This window comes from Mesocricetus auratus, unplaced genomic scaffold, assembly GCF_017639785.1.
Source record: "Mesocricetus auratus isolate SY011 unplaced genomic scaffold, BCM_Maur_2.0 Super-Scaffold_100676, whole genome shotgun sequence".
Lineage (NCBI taxonomy): Eukaryota > Metazoa > Chordata > Mammalia > Rodentia > Cricetidae > Mesocricetus > Mesocricetus auratus.
The window spans coordinates 3,201,529-3,219,533 of NW_024429266.1; the positions used below are offsets into that span (position 1 = coordinate 3,201,529).

The 18,005-nt window shown below is 40.7% G+C and overlaps 1 protein-coding gene across 2 annotated transcripts in view; it reads right to left on the reverse strand.

Annotated features, from left to right (window-relative positions):
- The window catches only part of Lpgat1 (lysophosphatidylglycerol acyltransferase 1), a 50,323-nt gene that overhangs the window by 12,280 nt on the left and 20,038 nt on the right, over positions 1 to 18,005 (reverse strand). For both annotated transcript variants that reach the window (XM_040738922.1, XM_005082864.4), the window contains exons 3-5: positions 13,346 to 13,464; positions 8,801 to 8,896; positions 3,113 to 3,386 (exon numbers count right to left, since the gene is read on the reverse strand). In XM_040738922.1, the coding sequence (XP_040594856.1) occupies positions 3,113 to 3,386; positions 8,801 to 8,896; positions 13,346 to 13,464 (489 nt within the window). The remainder of the gene's footprint in view (positions 1 to 3,112; positions 3,387 to 8,800; positions 8,897 to 13,345; positions 13,465 to 18,005) is intronic.

Here is an 18,005-nt window from a genome sequence, read left to right on the forward strand (position 1 = left end):
CAGATTACATCAAAACAAACAATAGGACACTATTATTTATTAAACAAACAATAGGACACTATTATTTATTAAACATGCCTCATTCAAATCTTAAGTAAATGATGCACAATCAAGGTCTTATTACACATCATCACTCCTACACAGAGCAGTCTATGAGGTCAGAGGGTAAAGAAAACATCATAAAAATGAAAAGCAGACTTCAAAACCAAATCAGTAAATGTAAACAAAAGTCATGACACTAATACTTAGGGGACATGAACAAATATAGAAAATGGAGATAAAATCGAGCATTTTAGCAGGAGTGAGCAGAGGAGATGGGACGTTCCATCAGTCAGGGCATTCATACACTGTTTTCTCCTCACCCACGAATACAAAGCTGAGCAGGAAAGGGGGGTTCCTCACAGAGAGCACTGGCTGTCAGTGCTTAGAATCTACATTACCTGCTCTGTGAGTGAAGCTTCTACACCATCTTCCAGTCTACATTGTAGTAGGAGCCAATGATGTATTACTTTTCCTTCTTAGAAATTAAACCAGCTTTAAATTCCTTAAAAGGTTTTAGAACACCACTCTAAAGTGGGAACAATTTGTAAGAAAGGACATTTTTTCTCTGAGCATGGTGACACATACCTGTAAACCCAGCACTCGGAGATCACAGCAGAACAGGAGGGTGAGTGGTTCAAGCCAGCTGGGTTACATAACTTTGCACCAAAAACCAAAAAAACAATCAAAACAGCCGGGCGTTGGTGCGCACGCCTTTAATCCCAGCACTCGGGAGGCAGAGGCAGGCGGATCTCTGTGAGTTCGAGGCCAGACTGGTCTACAAGAGCTAGTTCCAGGACAGCCTCCAAAGCCATAGAGAAACCCTATATCCAAAAACCAAAAACCAAAAAAAAAAAAAAAAAAAAAACCAAAAAAAAAACCCAACAAAACAAAACAAAACAAAAAAAACCAATCAAAACAAAATGAACTAACAGTCAGAAAGAAGTGCAGAGGGAGATGTGACAAAAAATTGCTAAAAAATTTAGAGTGCACTCTGCAGCTCATGGACAGTCACTGTAAGGTCTTTGAATTTCATGTTCAGACATTTTCAGGATGAAAGGGAGTATAAAAGCCCAGCAAAGTTCAGTTCAGGAAGAGTTATCATACAATATACAAGCAAAAGCAAAAGATCCTGATGCCTTTAAAGGTCACCAGGCAGAAAAGAACTCTGATATGGGCCTGGTGCACACGTTACCAACACAAAGGTAGAGTTTATGTCCAGAGGATAAAATGCTAGTGCCTGGGTGGACTGTGCAAACAGCGGCCTAGCCCTCTATGGAAGACCTTTGCTTCCAACTTTGGCCTGCCTGACATTGCCACAGTGTCTCTCCAGCAGTGAAGCTACTCTGAACTTTCCTTTTCTATTAAAAGACTCTTTCAATTTGCCTTTTTAATAGATGATGAATGATTAAGGAAGCCGACTGCCAAGTAGCCGCTTGAAAAAAGCAAACGAAAGGGAAGACGCTGAGCAATCTCATGGGCGTTACTTCTGCATCTGTGCTGTACACAATCTGAAGTGTTTCTGAGAGTCAGTTGTTTCAACACGGATTTAAATAATACTAAGAGAATTAAAAATACTATCAAAGAAACCAGCCTTGTGAGTCTCTCTGAGCTGTTTATCCAGGAAGCTTTTGTAGTAGTGGCTTGGGTGAAGCTTGGGTGAAGCTGCTCTTGCTACTAGTGCAAACACAGCTTCTGTGAAACTTCACGGCTTGCTGGGCTGTTCCCAGGGAGCTGCATCACTGAACACTGCTTACTCTTTCCTGGCTATTAAAATGGCATGTGTTTATTATTTTAGATCTCGGAGAATGAGCCACACTGTTACAGCTCATGGAGGATCTCTGCTAACACCATGGCGTCTTTCCTGTCACTCACTCCTGCTGTCTGGTGGTTTAGTCCAGAGCTCACATTATTTTCACAAGGCTTGTATGTTGTCCCTCCCACACACACCCCCAATGTAGCGTAAGTACTTTGCCAGGCAACCCACACTCTCCATAAGCATCATATGGCTGTACTTCTCCATAAGCATCATATGGCTGTACTATATGGACAAGTGAAGATCTGCTCACCCAGTCTTCCTCTGCCTGGTTTATTTATTTATTTATTTATTTATTTATTTATTTATTTATTTATTTAGGTTTTACAAGACAGGGTTTCTCTGTATTGTTTTGGAGGCTGTCAGTCCAGCCTGGCCTCGAACTCACAGAGATCCGCCTGCCTCTGCCTCCTGAGTGCTGGGATTAAAGGCATGCACCACCACCGCCCGGCCCTCTGTCTGGTTTATTATAAATAAAATTGTGACTTTTTCATTACCTATATTCATATTATTATTTCTTTTTGATGCAAAGTCTCATTTTGCAGCCTATATTGGCCTTGAATTTGAGGCGATCCTCCTCCTCCTCCTCCTCCTCCGACGATGACAACTCGCCAGTACTAGACTCACTGGCACGAGTCAACAAGCCCGACTAAGATTGTTTCTTTTGGATAATTATGTAGTAGGATGACTGAGTCATTTATTGATACCTTAAGGGTCTTAATAAACACCGACAAGTTACATTAACTATGTTGTCTATTAAAAGCAAACAATATCTTCTCAATTTAATAAGTAAAAAGTTACTTGTATCATTATTGTTAGAAATCATCCTGAGTAACAACAGGCAGGCAGGAAAGACATCTCTGACTTTGTACTTGTACTTATTTTAGTGCACTGTTGTGAGCATCAACTACTTTTAAAGAGAAATATGAAGAGATAATAACTTCATCCTCTCGTGACTGTTAATTACAGCTGTCAAAAGTTATTTAAAAAGAATTGGGACAGGCACGGTGGTGAAAACTTTAATCATAGCACTCAAAAGGCAGAGGCAAGTGGATCTCTGCATTTGAGACCATCCTGGTTTACAGTTTCAGGACAGCTCAAGAGTACATGTAAAGACATCGTCTCAAGACAAAAAACAAAAAAAACCCAACCCAAAAAAACAAACAAAAACCCAAAACAAAAACAAAAAAGGACAGGAACTGTAGAAAACACTTCAGTTAAACAAGGCAAGAAATTAGCTCTAAGGCACTCACTTACCTAACCCTCTAGCATCTCCTCCTGCTGGGCTTCCATTTTCCTGCCTTGCTACAAGGGCATTCAGGATAATGTTTGTTGCCCCAAACCTCGGCAAAGTGACATGTGTAAGAAATGGCAAGTTATTTTTCTTGGCAAATGCCTGGCTTGTTTCTCTCCTCTTCCTGAGGAAGCCCCCTTCAGGAAATAAAACAATCCACTTTCGATCTCTGCTTCTGTAATTCTGTTCTAGGTGCTTCTTGAGAACCAGCAGCTGTTGGTCACGGTAGGATCTTCCCTGGAGGACACGGAGTTGAAATTAAAACAACTGCTTCAATTTGAAATCCAACCATAGGACAGAACAGTGGTTTTCCCGTCATTTCTTTTTTATTGTAGTGGTAAAGGGGAAGGGATCACTCAAACTTATACAAAGAACTTCTTCCTGAAGAAAAAGCAACTCACCACTTTGGTGGCCCTATAGTAAGTGTCTACTATTTGTCAAATACAATCCCAACACCAGAAACAGGGTATAAACAGGAGATCCCCTGGGAAAGTGCTGAGTGTGGGGTGTGAACTCCACTGGTGCTGTGCTTGAGGAAGAAAAGAACACTAAAGATAGAGGAGCAGGAGGAGCAAGGCATGCTGATGCAGGCGAGCAGGAGACAACATGAGGAAATAGACCCTGAAGAGGAAGGCAGAGGACTCCAGGTGACAAGACAAAGATACAGCCCAAGGTGGGAACATGCTTGACATGTTGGGGCCTGGTGTGCGGGCACACATCTTTAATCCCAGCACTGGTAGGCAGACTCAGGTGATCTCAATGAGTTCAAGACTCTCCTGGTTTACATAGTGAGTTTCAAGCCAGGACTACACAGTGAGACCATGCCTTAAAGACAAAGAGGCCAGGAAGTGGTGGCACATGCCTTTAAGCCCAGCAGACTGAAGGCAGAGCAGAGGCATTCGGATCTCTGTGAATTTGAGGCCAGCATGGGCTACAGAGTGAGTTCCAGGACAGTCATGGCCACAGAGAAACCCTGTCTCGAATCCCCTCACCTCCCCCCAAAAATAAAACAAGGAAGAACAGTGCCCTAGCCAATGTGACAAGATTAGAGGGGACCAAACAGAAAATGTTTTTTAAACATTTTTTTATTAATTTATTCTTTACATTCCAATCTTAATCCCCCTCTCCTCTTATTCCCCCTAATTCTCCCCCCACCTCCCATCTGCTCCTCTGAGAGGATAAGGTCTCCCCTAGGAAGTCTACTAAGTCTGTCCCATCATCTCCTTAAGGCAGGATCACAACACCTCCCCACCCCCACACACCCCTGTGACTAGCCTGAGTAAGGTATCTCTCCACATAGAATGGGCTTCATTAAGTCAGTTTGTGCATTAGAGTTAGACCTTGTACATGCTGCCAATGGTTTCATATATTGTCCCAGCCACACCATTGTCACCTACATTAAGGAAGTCTAGTTCAGTCTTATGTAGGTTCCCAGTTTGTCAGACCTGAGTCAGTGATCTCTCACTAGCTTGGGTCAGCTGATTCTGTGGGTTTTCCATCATGGTCTTAACTCCTCTGTTCATATTATCATTCCTCTCTCACTTTGATTGTACTCCAGGAGCTTGGCCCATTGGTTAGTTGTGGATTTCTGCTTCTGCTTTCATCTGTTTCTGGAAGAGGGTTCTAGCTTCTCTGGGGTTGTGGATTGTAGGCTGGGTATCTTTTGCTTTATGTCTGGTATCCAATTATAAGTAAGTATATCCTATATTTGTTTTTCTGGTTTTGGGTTACCTCAATCAGGATGTTTTTTTCTATGTCCATTTGCCTGCAAATTTTAGGATATCATTGTTTCTTACCATTGAGTAGTACTCCATTGTGTAAATGCACCACATTTTCTTTATCCATTCTTCAGCTGAAGGGCATCTAGGATGGTTTCAGTTTCTGGCAATTATGAATACTGTCGTGTGAATGTGCATCCCTTGGGGATATGTTCAAAAGTGGTATTGCAGGGTCTTGAGGTAGACAGATTCCTAATTTTCTGAGAAATCATCATACTGATTTCCACAGCGGCTGTATAAGTTTGTACTCTCACCAGCAGTGGAGAAGTGTTCCCCTTACTCCACATCCTCTCCAGCATATGCTGTCATTAGTGTTTTTGATCTTAGACATTCTGATGATGTAAGATGGTATCTCATAGTGGTTTTAATTTGCATTTCCCTGATGACTAAGAATCTACCATTTGAGATTGTTCTGCTGAGAATTCTCTGTTAGATCTATACCCCATTTTTTATTTGGATTATTTGGTAGTTTAATGTCTAGTTTCTTGAGTTCTTTGTATATTTTGGAGATCAGCCCTCTATCAGATGTTGGGTTGGTGAAGATCTTTTCCCATTCTGTAAGGAGCCGTTTTTGTCTTGTTCACCATGTTCTTGCTTTACAGAAGCTTCTCAGTTTCTAGAGGTCCCATTTATTAATTGTTGCTCTCAGTGTCTGTGCTACTGGTGTTGTATTTATGAAGTGGTGTCATGTGCAAATGAGTTCAAGGGTATTTCCCACTTTCCCTTCTAAGAGATTCAGTGTAGATAAGATTTATATTGAGGTCTGTGATTCACTTAAACTTGAGTTTTGTGCGTGATGATAGATATAGATCTATTTGCATTCTTCTACATGTTGACAGCCAGTTATACCAGCACCATTTGCTGAAGGTGCTATCTTTCTTCCATTTTATATTTTTACCTTGTCAAAAATTAGGTGTTCATAGGTGTGTGGGTTGATATCAGGGTCTTCAAATTTGCTTCTATTGGTCCACCTGTCTTTTTATGCCAATACCAAGCTGTTTTCATTACTATAGCTCTAAGTAGAGTTTGAAGTCAGGGATGGTGATGCCCCCAGATGATTGTTTTGGCTATCCTGGGGTTTTTTTTTTTCCATTTGTAGTTGAGTATTGCTCTTTCCAGGTCTGTGAAGAATTGTGTTGAGATTTTGATAGGGATTTCATTGAATCTGTTGATTATTTTTGGTAAGATTGTCATTTTTATTATGATGATCCTACCTATCCAAGAGCATGGGAGATATTTCCATTTTCTGCTATCTTCTTTAATTACTTTCTTTAAAGACTTGTCATACAGGTATTTCACTTGTTTGGTTAGAGTTACCCCAAGATATTTTATGTTGTTTGTTTGTGGCTAATGTGAAGGATGACGTTTCTGATTTCTTTCTCAGCCCGTTTATCATCTGTATATAGGCTACTGTTTTTTTTGTTTGTTTGTTTTTGTTTTTTAGTTAATCTTGTATCCTGCTACATTAATGAAGGTGATTATCAGTGGTAGAATTTTGGGGATCACTTATGCATACTATCATATCTAAGAGTTTGACTTCTTCTTTCCCAATTTGTACCTCCTTGATCTCCTTTTGTTGTCTTACTGTTCTAGTTAGAACTTCAAGTACTATAATGAATAAGTATGGGGAGAGTATACAACATTGACTTGTTCCTGATTTCAGTGGGATCGCTCTAAGTTTCTTTCCATTTAGTTTGATGTTGGCTGTTGGGTTACTGTATATTGCCTTTATTATGTTAGGTATGTTCCTTGTATCCCTATTCTCTTCAACACCTTTATCACGAAGGGGTGTTGAATTTTGTTGAAGGCTTTTGCAGTATCTAATGAGATATCATGTGTTTTATTTCTTTCAGTTTGTTTATATTGTAGGTTACATTGATGGATTTTGGTATGTTGAAACATCCCTGCATCTATGGGATGAATCCTACTTGGTGGATGGTGGATAATTTTTCTGATGTGTTCTTGGATTCAGTTTGCCAGTATTTTATTATTGAGTATTTTTGCATCTATGTTCATGAGAGTAATTGGTCTGTAATTCTCTTTCTTTGTTGTATCTTTGTGTGGTTTGGGTATCAGGGTAACTGTAGCCTGATAAAAAGAGTTTGGTAATGTTCCTTCTGTTTCTATTGTGTGGAATAATTTGAGGAGTGTTGGTATTAGTTCTTCTTTGAACATCTGGTAGAATTCTGTGCTGAGACCTTCTTTCTGGGCCTGGGCTTTTTTTGGTTGGGAGACTATTGATAACTGTTGGAGATTTTTAAAAAATATTTATTTATTATGTACACAGTGTTCTGTCTACATGTGTTCCTGCAGCCCAGAAGAGGGCACCAGATCTCATTACAGATGGTTGTGAGCCACCATGTGGTTGCTGGGAATCAAACTCAGGACCCTCTGGAAGAACAGGGAGTGCTCTTAACCTCTGAGCCATCTCTCCAGCCCCCAGAGATTTTCTTAAAAGTAGCCTAGTAACAAAGTCCCAAGCAAAATTAAAAAAAAAAATTAACAACTTTTTTTTCTTTCTTTTGAGGAGGCATCTCATATGTTCCAGACTGGCCTTGAATTTGCCATTTAGAATGACCTTGAATTCCCTGTTCTTCCATGTCTTTCTCTAAGTGCTAGGATCAGAGGCTGCACCAACACACTTCGCTAAACTAACACCTTTTCTGTACTATTCATTCCCATGTTATAGAATCTTTACTGCTAATCTGAGGGGAAAATGATGTTTTTTTAGAAATTAATTTTCAGTTATTCTAAAACATTCTGAAACTTTGACTGCCATCAAATGGAAAAGATTCTGGAGGACACTGAGAATTTAGACTCTTGATGCTTGAGGCCCACCATTAACATCAAATGTCACACTCCTCAGGCTTTGCCTTGTGAGGCTGAGGGGACCGGCTGCTGAGCTCTCTGCTGCTGGCCTCTGTGCTTTCCACTTACTTCTGGCCGATGTCCTAACTTGTGGGTCCTCAGAACAGGATTCATTTTATCTGTCAGGTGTTCATCAAGGACTCGTGCATGGGACCATGTAATCAAAAGTAGAGTTGTTAAGTACAAGCACACATGACCTTGCTATCTGCAGACGTGCTTACACATAAGAAACGCTGCGATGCAAGGCATGCTGACTTGGGAAGAGTCACAGTTCTCTTGCCTACATCAGACTATACCTCGCAATTACAACCCTTCCCACCTAGCCTCCATTCAACCGATCCATACGCCAACTATTATGTTCTTCTCTAAGCATTTTCTGGATTCACAGACATCTGATGTACTCACTTGTCTTAACTATGAATTCCCTCAACATTTCCTATTATTGTCATCATTATTATCATATTTATTTATTAATAATCTCCAGCCAGGTGGGACAGTGAACAATAACAGCACTCAATAGGCAGGTGGATCTCTGAGTCTGAGGCCAGCCTGGTCTACAGAATGAGTTTCAGGACAGCCAGAAGCTGTCACACAGAGAAACCCTGTCTTGAAAAACAAAAAAGGAAAAAAAAATCACCCCCTGGTACCGCACAACAGGGTATTGCAAATAACAGCAATGGGAGAAGGTAGGTAATGACAGTGTGTGCATGGTAAGGCTGGGAGGCACTGTTCTGAGGGCTTTACATGTTTACTTCACTTAATCCCCAAAACTATTTGTGGGAGATTATCTATTGCTTTGATGTGAAAAATAAGCTAATAATCTGAAGAGCGGGTGTGGCAGGTGCTGGATCACCCATATCCAAAGTGAGCCTGAGCAGATTCAGAGGAGGAGCTCCCAAGACAGAACAGGGTCTACCTAGCTCAACCAGCTTGTCATGTTGCCGTTTTATAATCAACACTCAGTCCCAGCGTCTGCACACTGAAAGAGCAATGCTCATCACTCACCTGTCTGATAAAGAAGTCCCCATGAATCAGGGAAACAATTCCAAAGTTTGTGTACTTGAAGATGTGATCCATCAGCCACATCATCTGAGCAACAGCCTGAAATATTAAATGCAAGACGTGGGTAAGGCAGTGCTGGCAACAGCACACTGTAGAATCTGGTGAAGTCTCCATATTTTCAACATGATCATTCAAGTATATTTTCAATTAGTGACTAAATATATTTTTTATTCTTTTGACAAATTCTTATGAATTTTACAATTATATCATTTCTACCCCCCCAACTTCCTCTCAATTTCATGACTTGTTCTTTAGTTATTATTACACATATATACATAAATGGAGTTCTTTTTTTTTAAAGATTTATTTATTTATGTATATGGATACTTTGTCTGCATGTACATCTGCATGCCAGAATAGGGTACCAGACAGTTGTGAGCTGACATGTGGGTTTTGGGAATTGAACTCAGGACCTTTGGAAGAGCAGTAAGTGCTCTTAACCACTGAGGCATCTCTCCAGCCCCATAAATGGAGTTCTTAATTGATCTAAGTAATCCAAACCCAGAGTCAGATATAGAGGAACATGCTGAGAGATCAGAGAGAAGGAGCAAGTCATGACCACACCTTAACCTCCTTAGTGTTTCCCCAGACAAGAGAGCCAGTTCCTGTTTCTCCCTGCTTATATCTTATTTCTGCCCAGGTAGCTCACTTCCTGTCTGTCTGTACAGACCTGCAAACCTCTATGGTTAGCTAGTGGCAAGCTCCATTCTCCAACCCTCAGCCAGGCTTTATTTATACAAGCAAGATATCACCACATTGGAATGTAAAAAATGAATTAATAAAAAAGAGATATCGCCACATATATACACATACAAATATATATATTCAGTCTGCTAAGTCCATCTAGTGTTGTAAATATTTTAAATCTAGTGATATTTCTGCAAATACAGCACAGTTACTAATAGAGTTTACATGAAAAAATTATAGCTCTTGGGCTGGAGAGATGGCTCAGAGGTTAAGAACACTAGCTGCTCTTCCAGAGGTCCTGAGTTCAATTCCCAGCAACCACATGGTGCCTCACAGCCATCTATAATGGGATCTGGTGCTCTCTTTTGGCCTGCAGGCACACATACAGGCAGAATACTGTATATAATAAGTAAATAAATAAATCTTAAAAAATTATTGGTCTTCATTCCTAGTATTAGAACACTAAGTCATAAGTATACATAAAAAATGAAACTGAAGTTAGGTGGTGGTGGCACATGTTTTTAATCCCAGCACTCAAGAGAGACTGAGGCAGGAGGATCTCTATAAGTTCAAGGCCAGCCTGGATCCAGGACAGTCAGGGCTACACAGAAAAACCCTGTCTTGAAAAACAAAACAAAAGGCAATAAAGGTTCAAAAAAAAACATTGTATCTCCTGCCTTGGTTTTTCACCACCTTTATCAGACTGACCTGCTTTAAGAAGAGAAAGTGCACACACATGAGTACAGGACTGAGGGACGGCTCACTGGTAGAGCGCCTCCCATGTGTGGTGGTCTGAGTAACAACGGCCCCCACAGGCTCATATATGTGAATGCTTAATCATCAGGAAGAGACACTGTTTGAAAGGATTAGAAGGATTAAGGGAGTGTGTCACTGGGGGTGGCCCTTGCCAGTGCTCTCTCTATGCTTATGGTTCCGGGGTACAACTCTGAGCTACAGCACCTGACTGCATGCCCCCATGCTGCACCCCCAATGATGATAATGGACCACACGTCTTAACTGTAAGCAAGTCCCAATTAAATGCTGTCTCTTATGAAAGTTGCCTTGGTTGTGGTATCTCTTTATAGCAACAGAGCAGTGACAAGACACCATGCAAGCATGAAGACTTGATTTTGGTTCTCAGCACTCATGTAAATGCCAAGTGTGGAAGGTGCTTATAATCTCAGGTGCTGAGGAGTAGAGACAAGACGATCCCTAGGGCTTGCTGGTCACTGGTCTAGCCAAATTTGTGAACTCCAGGTTCAGTGAGAGACCCTGTCTCAAAAAGTAAAGTGGAGGGCTAATGAGTAAGACAGAACGTGTCTCTCTCTCTCTCTCTCTCTCTCTCTCTCTCTCTCTCTCTCTCTCTCTCTCTCTCTCTCTCTCTCTCTCCCTCCCTCCCTCCCTCCCTCCCTCCCTTCCCCATCTGTGCGTGCATGCATGTGTGTACATGCATACATGTGGAGGTCAGAGGATAATTTTTAGGTGTCAATTCTCTCCTCCTAACATGTGGGTTCTGGGGATTGAACACAGGTTATCAGGTGTGGCGGTGTGAAAGAAAATGGTCCCCATAGGGAGTGGCACTGTTAGGAGGTGTGGCCTTGTTGGAGGAGGTGTGGCCTTGTTGGAGGAGGTGTGGCCTTGTTGGAGGAGGTGTGGCCTTGTTGGAGGAGGTGTGGCCTTGTTGGAGGAGGTGTGGCCTTGTTGGAGGAGGTGTGTCACTGTGGGTTGGGTTTTGAAGTCTCCCATGTTCAAGCTACACTCAATATGGCGCACAGTTGCTTCTGTTGCCTGAAGATCAAAATACAGAGCTCTCAGCTCCTTCTCCAGCACCATGTCTGCCTGCACGCTGACATGAAGATAATGGACCAAGCCTCTGTAACTGTCAGCCAGCCCCAGTTAAATGTTTTCTTTACAAAAGCTGCCATGGTCATGGTGTCTCTTCACAGCAAGAGAAACCCTGAGACATCAGGTTTGGCAGCAAATGTCTTTACTCACTGAGCCATCTCATCAGCCCCAAGAGGAATTTTAAATGGGTATATAATTTGACATTCAACCTTTGAATGACTATGGAGTAAATAATCAATCAAATAAATATTTCTATTTGTCAATATAAATTAATACTGACTCATGCTCATAAAGCAAGAGGAAACAAATTAAAACTCTAAGGGTAGAAATTAGTTTTAAAATATGTCTAGATTTCAATTATTTGATAATATCATAGAATTATACAAAATTACTCAGGGCAGGCTGGAGAGATGGCTTAGTGGCTTAGAGCATTTGCTGCTCTTGTAGAGAGAGATTCCCAGCACCCTCATCAGCTCCAGGGGACCAGACACCCTCTTCTGGCATCCAAGGCACCTACACACATGTGACATACACAGACACATAATTATACAAATAAAATAAAACAAATGTAAACAATTTCTCAGGACAGGCAATTAAGTCTAACCATATTAATTCAAATTTTACCAAAGGCAACAAACCAGCCTTTCTTTGGTTCCCATGACTACCTAACATTAAGTTAATATGCAGTTATCATCCTCAACAAACTGGAATGGGACACAGGCACATTTTACACTGATCATCTGAATCATTCTTTGAGACTTAAGACCACTTAAGCACATTGCATGCTTTCAGAGTAATCGTTATAAATGTAATTACCATTATCAGTGAGACTAAAAAATGTTGGCAATTGGGTATTTGCCTCTACAGAAAGCCAAATAGGGTTCCCCCCTACACACACACACACACACACACACACACACACACACACACACACACACACACAGTTTTACATTATGAATTTCAAGGGAAAACAATTCATTTTATTGTATGAACAAATGCATCTACACAGTAGCAGTTTTTCTTTAATAATCTGAGAATATGATTATAAGGAAGGACTAAATTTATTTCACACTCCACCAAGATTACATCCCTGCTTTTCAGATAAGAAACACAGATCATGTAATACCTAAACTTACTTTCTTTTGATTTTACCTCATTTTCTGATCTTATCTGGTGATTCAAAACTCTTTAAACTTACCTTACCTCAGGTTTTGCCAAAACCATTTTACTAGAGGCAGCCTAGCTAAATTCTGCCTAACCCTGAAGGACAAGAATATGAGCACTCTCCTCTGCAAAGTGGCCTATGTCAACGGGCACATGGTGAGCTCACCCTCAAATACAGGCTTTTCGTTTTGCAATTATATATTGTTATGATCTCATCTCCCACCTGATAATGGACTGCTGGCTCCTGGAGAGATGGAGTCTTTATTGTTTGTTGTTTTGTTTTGAGACAGGATCTCTTTACATAGACCTTGCTGCCCTGAATTTTATTATGTAGACCAGGCTGGCCTCAAACTCACAGAGATCCACCTGCCTCTGTCTCCCTATTGCTAAGACTAAAGGCTTTAGCCACCACATTTGCTGTCAAGTCCTTTACTTCTTACAGTTACTCATCATAAATGTTAAGTAATCAGTGAACATCTATTACTGGTTTACTTAGTTGAAGGCCTAATAAAAACTCCAATAGTTTATATACTATTAATTTAGCTTTCTAGGAACATAATTCCCAGGTGATAATTCTTTGAGTGATTAAAGGCAAACGTACTTTAAATGTACTTGATTTGCTGATTACTTTTAATTATTAACATAAGTAATGCAAAATCAACAGTTCAACACTAGACACCATCATCATTATCTTTTAAGTCTTTAAGTCCCTTTCCTGGGGTGACTGAAAACTCTGTTTTTCATGTCTGAGCCCACCCTGCAGGCTGTCTGCCTGAGGCACCGAGCACTTACTGGTCCTTTGTCCTGCAGGCACATCATCAGCGTGCACACGTCTCCTGTTGCCTGGTGGTTCACCAACATCACTGCTTCGTCATTAGAGATTGCTTTAACATCTTCCCCCCATTCCATCACTGCAGAACAGAACATTTCAAATGGTCATTGTAAACATTTTCATGTGACTAAAAATCTCTTATTAGAAAAAAATGGTAGACATTAATGATGTCTTTTGAAAGTTTGGAACTGGGTTGATTTTCTATAAAAGTCACAATGTTGACATCATTTGAGAGTCCCAAAATATCCCTTAAAATATAAAATGATAATATTTTCACTTACCCTACATTATCCAAATAGTTAAAATTATAGGTATAAAAGATGTTTATTACAACTTGGGTGTTTACCATCAGGAAAATAGATAAGAAAATTGTGATAAGCCTATGGTGGTGGCACATTATCTTTATTCCTAGCACTTGGGAGGCAGAGGCAGGTGGATCTCTGTGAGTTTGAGGTCAGCCTAGTCTACAAATGAGATCCAGGACAGACAAGAGTACACAGAGAAACCTGCCTCGAAAAACCAGGAAGAAAGAAAGAAGAAGAAGAAAAGGAAAGAAAGGAAACAGGAACAAAGAAAATTATGAGAAGATAAAACATTCATGGGAAAAAAAATTCAGAGTATGTCTACTTATTCTAAATTATACTACCAACTGTGATATATGGTATATCCATTTTAATTATTTTGTAAGCTGTCACTCAGAACCTGCATTTCTAGGGCAGGTGGCAGAAACTAAAACATGTCATTCTTGTGGCTGGTCACAGAAACACTAATCCTCCTCGCCTTTCCTGTGCCTTCCTTGTCTGGTATACAATAGGCACTTCAGAAGAAATCTTGGCACATACCTAGAGGAAGGAATGTGCAAAGACAAACCTCGCCAGGTTTTAATACCCATCTTGTTAACATCTGGTACCCAATAAAGTCTCTTCAGAGTTGCGAAAGGACTCAGCATGCGAGCTGGAGACAGGTAAATTCTCGGAGGGCTCGAGCAATTTCCTCCAGACCTTGCCCTGTGTATCTTTCCATCTGTGTCCTTTGTAGTGTTCTCCATAATAAACTGGCAAGTGTGTTTCCCTGAGCTCTGTGACTCACTTGAGCATATTAACTGACCCCGAGAAGATGGCTGTGGGACCCTGATTTTGAGCAACCGGTCAGAAACACAGGTTAAAAACAAGTGTGAAGGGACCTATGGAGGCAAGGAGTCTTGGGGATTAACTGATAGCTTGAGCCATGAGATCTGACGCTATCTCCAAGTAACGGGCACTGGAACTTGAATTAGGGAACCCCAGCTGGTTTCACCTATCAGGCATTAAAGGTGATTAATGAAAAACCAAGTTAAAGATGTTTGACAGCTCTGGGAATGGACCCCAGGCTTTCTGTATGTTAGGGAGTGCATTGAGCTACATTCCCCAGCTCCTTGAGATTGAGGAGTAAGATTGTGTGTCTTAACACATTGAATTCCAGACTTATTAACACCAGTTATCATTAGATGACTCCTAGAGTCTTTCATTTTTACTGTACCAGAAATTATCTGAATATTTCAAAACTATATGTTTTCATTTTTAAGGAAGAAAATGAATTAGATTAGCTTAAAACACCTGGGTGGAAAACTACTGCACCAAAAACTACTTGTACATTCTAAGGAAGAGTAGGTTCACAAAAAGAAATGTAGTTGAATAGAATTTTCAAAAAAATGGTGTTGGTTAAACTGGATAGCTACAGTAGGAGAATGAACTAGATCCTTGTTGCTCACCCTATACAAAACAAATGTTTAGTAGGGTTATTTAGGACCATCTCTGAACCATTCAAAAAAATTTTAAAGAAAGTTCTTTTGTATAAAATGGTTTTATTTAACAGAAACAAATTGTTCCATTTCATTTTAGATTTTGCTACAATTTTTAAAGGATTGGCCTATTTAACCTAACCTGTCAAATCTGTAAAGTCTTCAAGTATTTTGGGGTTTTTGTTGTTGTTGTTTTACTGGTAAGTCCTTGGTATCAGCCATAACAGTTTCCCTTTTGTCCCTGACATAGGTGACTTAAATTGGTTCTTCATTAGCTTTATTTGAAGTTAGTTTTGTAAACTGTCACTCTTTTTTATTGATTATTTTTCTGTTTTTCATGTCACCAATGTAGCTCACTTCTGCTATTTCACCACCATGCATTCTTTGGTATTATATCACTCTATAATTTATATACATCTAAAAATCTTTCAACTGGATTGAAAACATTTCTAAAAAATTTTGTCTTCTATGTTTTCCTAGTGTACATCCTGTAGCTTTCCATAACCACCACACTGTGACAGGGAACAGCCCCACAACTCCCCCAAATGAAAACATCCACCACCCCACCCCACTCCCAGGTTCGCCTTTAATTTTCTGGGTGCTCAGAGATGACCTTGAAATAGTCATCCTCCTACTCCCATCTCTGGGGCTAGGATTGTAGACATGCATCACATGCCTAGTTTACACGGTGTTTATTGCGTCTAAGCTTCCTGCATGGCAACAATTGTACCAAATTGTCAAAACTATAAAGTGGGTAAAAGAAAGCATCTTCAACAAATGGTGCTGGCATAACTGGATGTTGGCGTGTAAAAGGCTGTAGACAGAGCCATATCTACCTATCACCATGCATAAAACTCAAGTCCAAATGCATCAAAGACCTCAACATCAATCCATCTACACTGAACCGCTTAGAAGAGAAAAGTGGGAGGTGCCCTTGAATGCACTGGCACAGGAGATCACTTCCTGAACATAACACCAGTAGCACAGACACTGAGAGCAACAATGAATAAATGGGGCCTCCTGAAACTGAGAAGCTTCTGTAAAGCAAAGGACACGGTCAACAAGACAAAACGGCTCCCTACAGAATGGGAAAAGATCTTCACCAACTCCACATCTGACAGAGGGTTGATCTCCAAAATGTACAAAGAACTCAAGAAACTACACATTAAACTACCAAATAATCCAATTAAAAAATGGGGTACAGATATAAACAGAATTCTCAACAGAACTATCTCAAATGGTGGAAAGACTCGTAAGGAAATGCTCAACATCCTTAGTCCTCAGGGAAATGTAAATCAAAATCACTCTGAGTTACCATGTTACACCTGTCAGAATGGTCAAGATCAAAAACTCTAATGATAGCTTATGCTGGAGAGGATGTGGAAAAGGGGGAACACTCCTCCACGCTGGTGGGAGTGTGAATTTGTATAGCTGCTTTGGAAATCAGTATGGCGGTTTCTCAGAAAACTGGGAATCAATCTACTTCAAGACCCAGTAATGCCACTGTTGGGCATATACCCACAGGAGGCACATTCACACCACAAGGACATTGCTCAACTATGATCATAGCAGCTTTATTCATAATAGCCAGAAACTCTTAAATATCTAATAGTAATATGGGTTGCTTATTGATGGAAAAGTTCTTTGAAACGTTTTTTGTCTGACAGTTTTGTCCTTGTATGAACATAAAGTGAACTTGGGCAAACCTGTATCCCCTAAGTCAGGGCCGCAGCATTAGGAAGGTTAAGAGTTTATAAAAGCGAAAGAAAAGAGAGTTATGACAAGGAAGGCTTCTGAAGACAAGAAGTCAGTGGCTCTGACGGGGAGATGCTCCACGCTGCAGCAGCACAGCCTTGGGCGTGGTCATCCAACATTAAGTTTATGAGGCACTGAAAGCCAACAGATAAAGAGACAGCAGGAGAGAGGACATGAAGGTGCTGGGACTAGGGAGAGTAGAACTTCTGAATTAGACAAATTAGGGAAGCCTAACAAAGAGCTGAAACCAAACGTGAGCAGTCACACCAGCTAAACACCCAAGAGATCCAAAGAAAGTCATAATTGGGGTTAATGCAGTTTCTGGTTTGAGGCTTTGACCACAGTCCCAGTTTCAAATATGGAAAAGGGAAAGAACATAGCTAGAATATGACCAAATAAAGAGCAAAGCACGGAGCTGGAGAGATGGCTCAGTGGTTCAGAGCACTGGCTGCTCTTCCAGGGGTCATGAGTTCAATTCCCAGCAACCACATGGAGGCTCACAACCACCTATAATGAGATCTTAGGTTACTCACCTAATTGCAAGATGGAAGAAATTTTTTTTCTTTTAAAAGTAAGTCTTAACAGAAGACTATCAGTGCCTAACAATATCAGATAAAGTGATGTAAAGAGCAAACTATAAATTGAAAAAACTATGGTCACAAGAAGGAAAATGTCATTTCAAGACTAATCCTAAGAGATGAACATGACAGAGACAAGCGAGACAAAGGAGATCACATACCTAAAACATACCAAGGGCACAGCACTGAGCAAACCTAGAGTCCACGGGATATGTACAGGGACCTGGGAGACATGTGGTCCCTGGGAACCCTAAACAGGTTCTGCAGGAAGTTTCCCCTCTCCTTCCTGTCCAGGGAAACTCCCGGACTCTGTAGATGCCACATGGATTATCCAGGTAGACCTTAAATCCAGTCACACTTGTCCTTTTAAGAAACAGGGAAGTAGGGTGTGGTGGTGCACACCTTTTAATCCAGCCTTTTGATTGGGTGCCAGAGGCAGGTGGATCTCTATGAGTTCAAGGTCAGCCAGGTCTATTTAGAGAGACCATGTCTCAAAAAACAAAAACA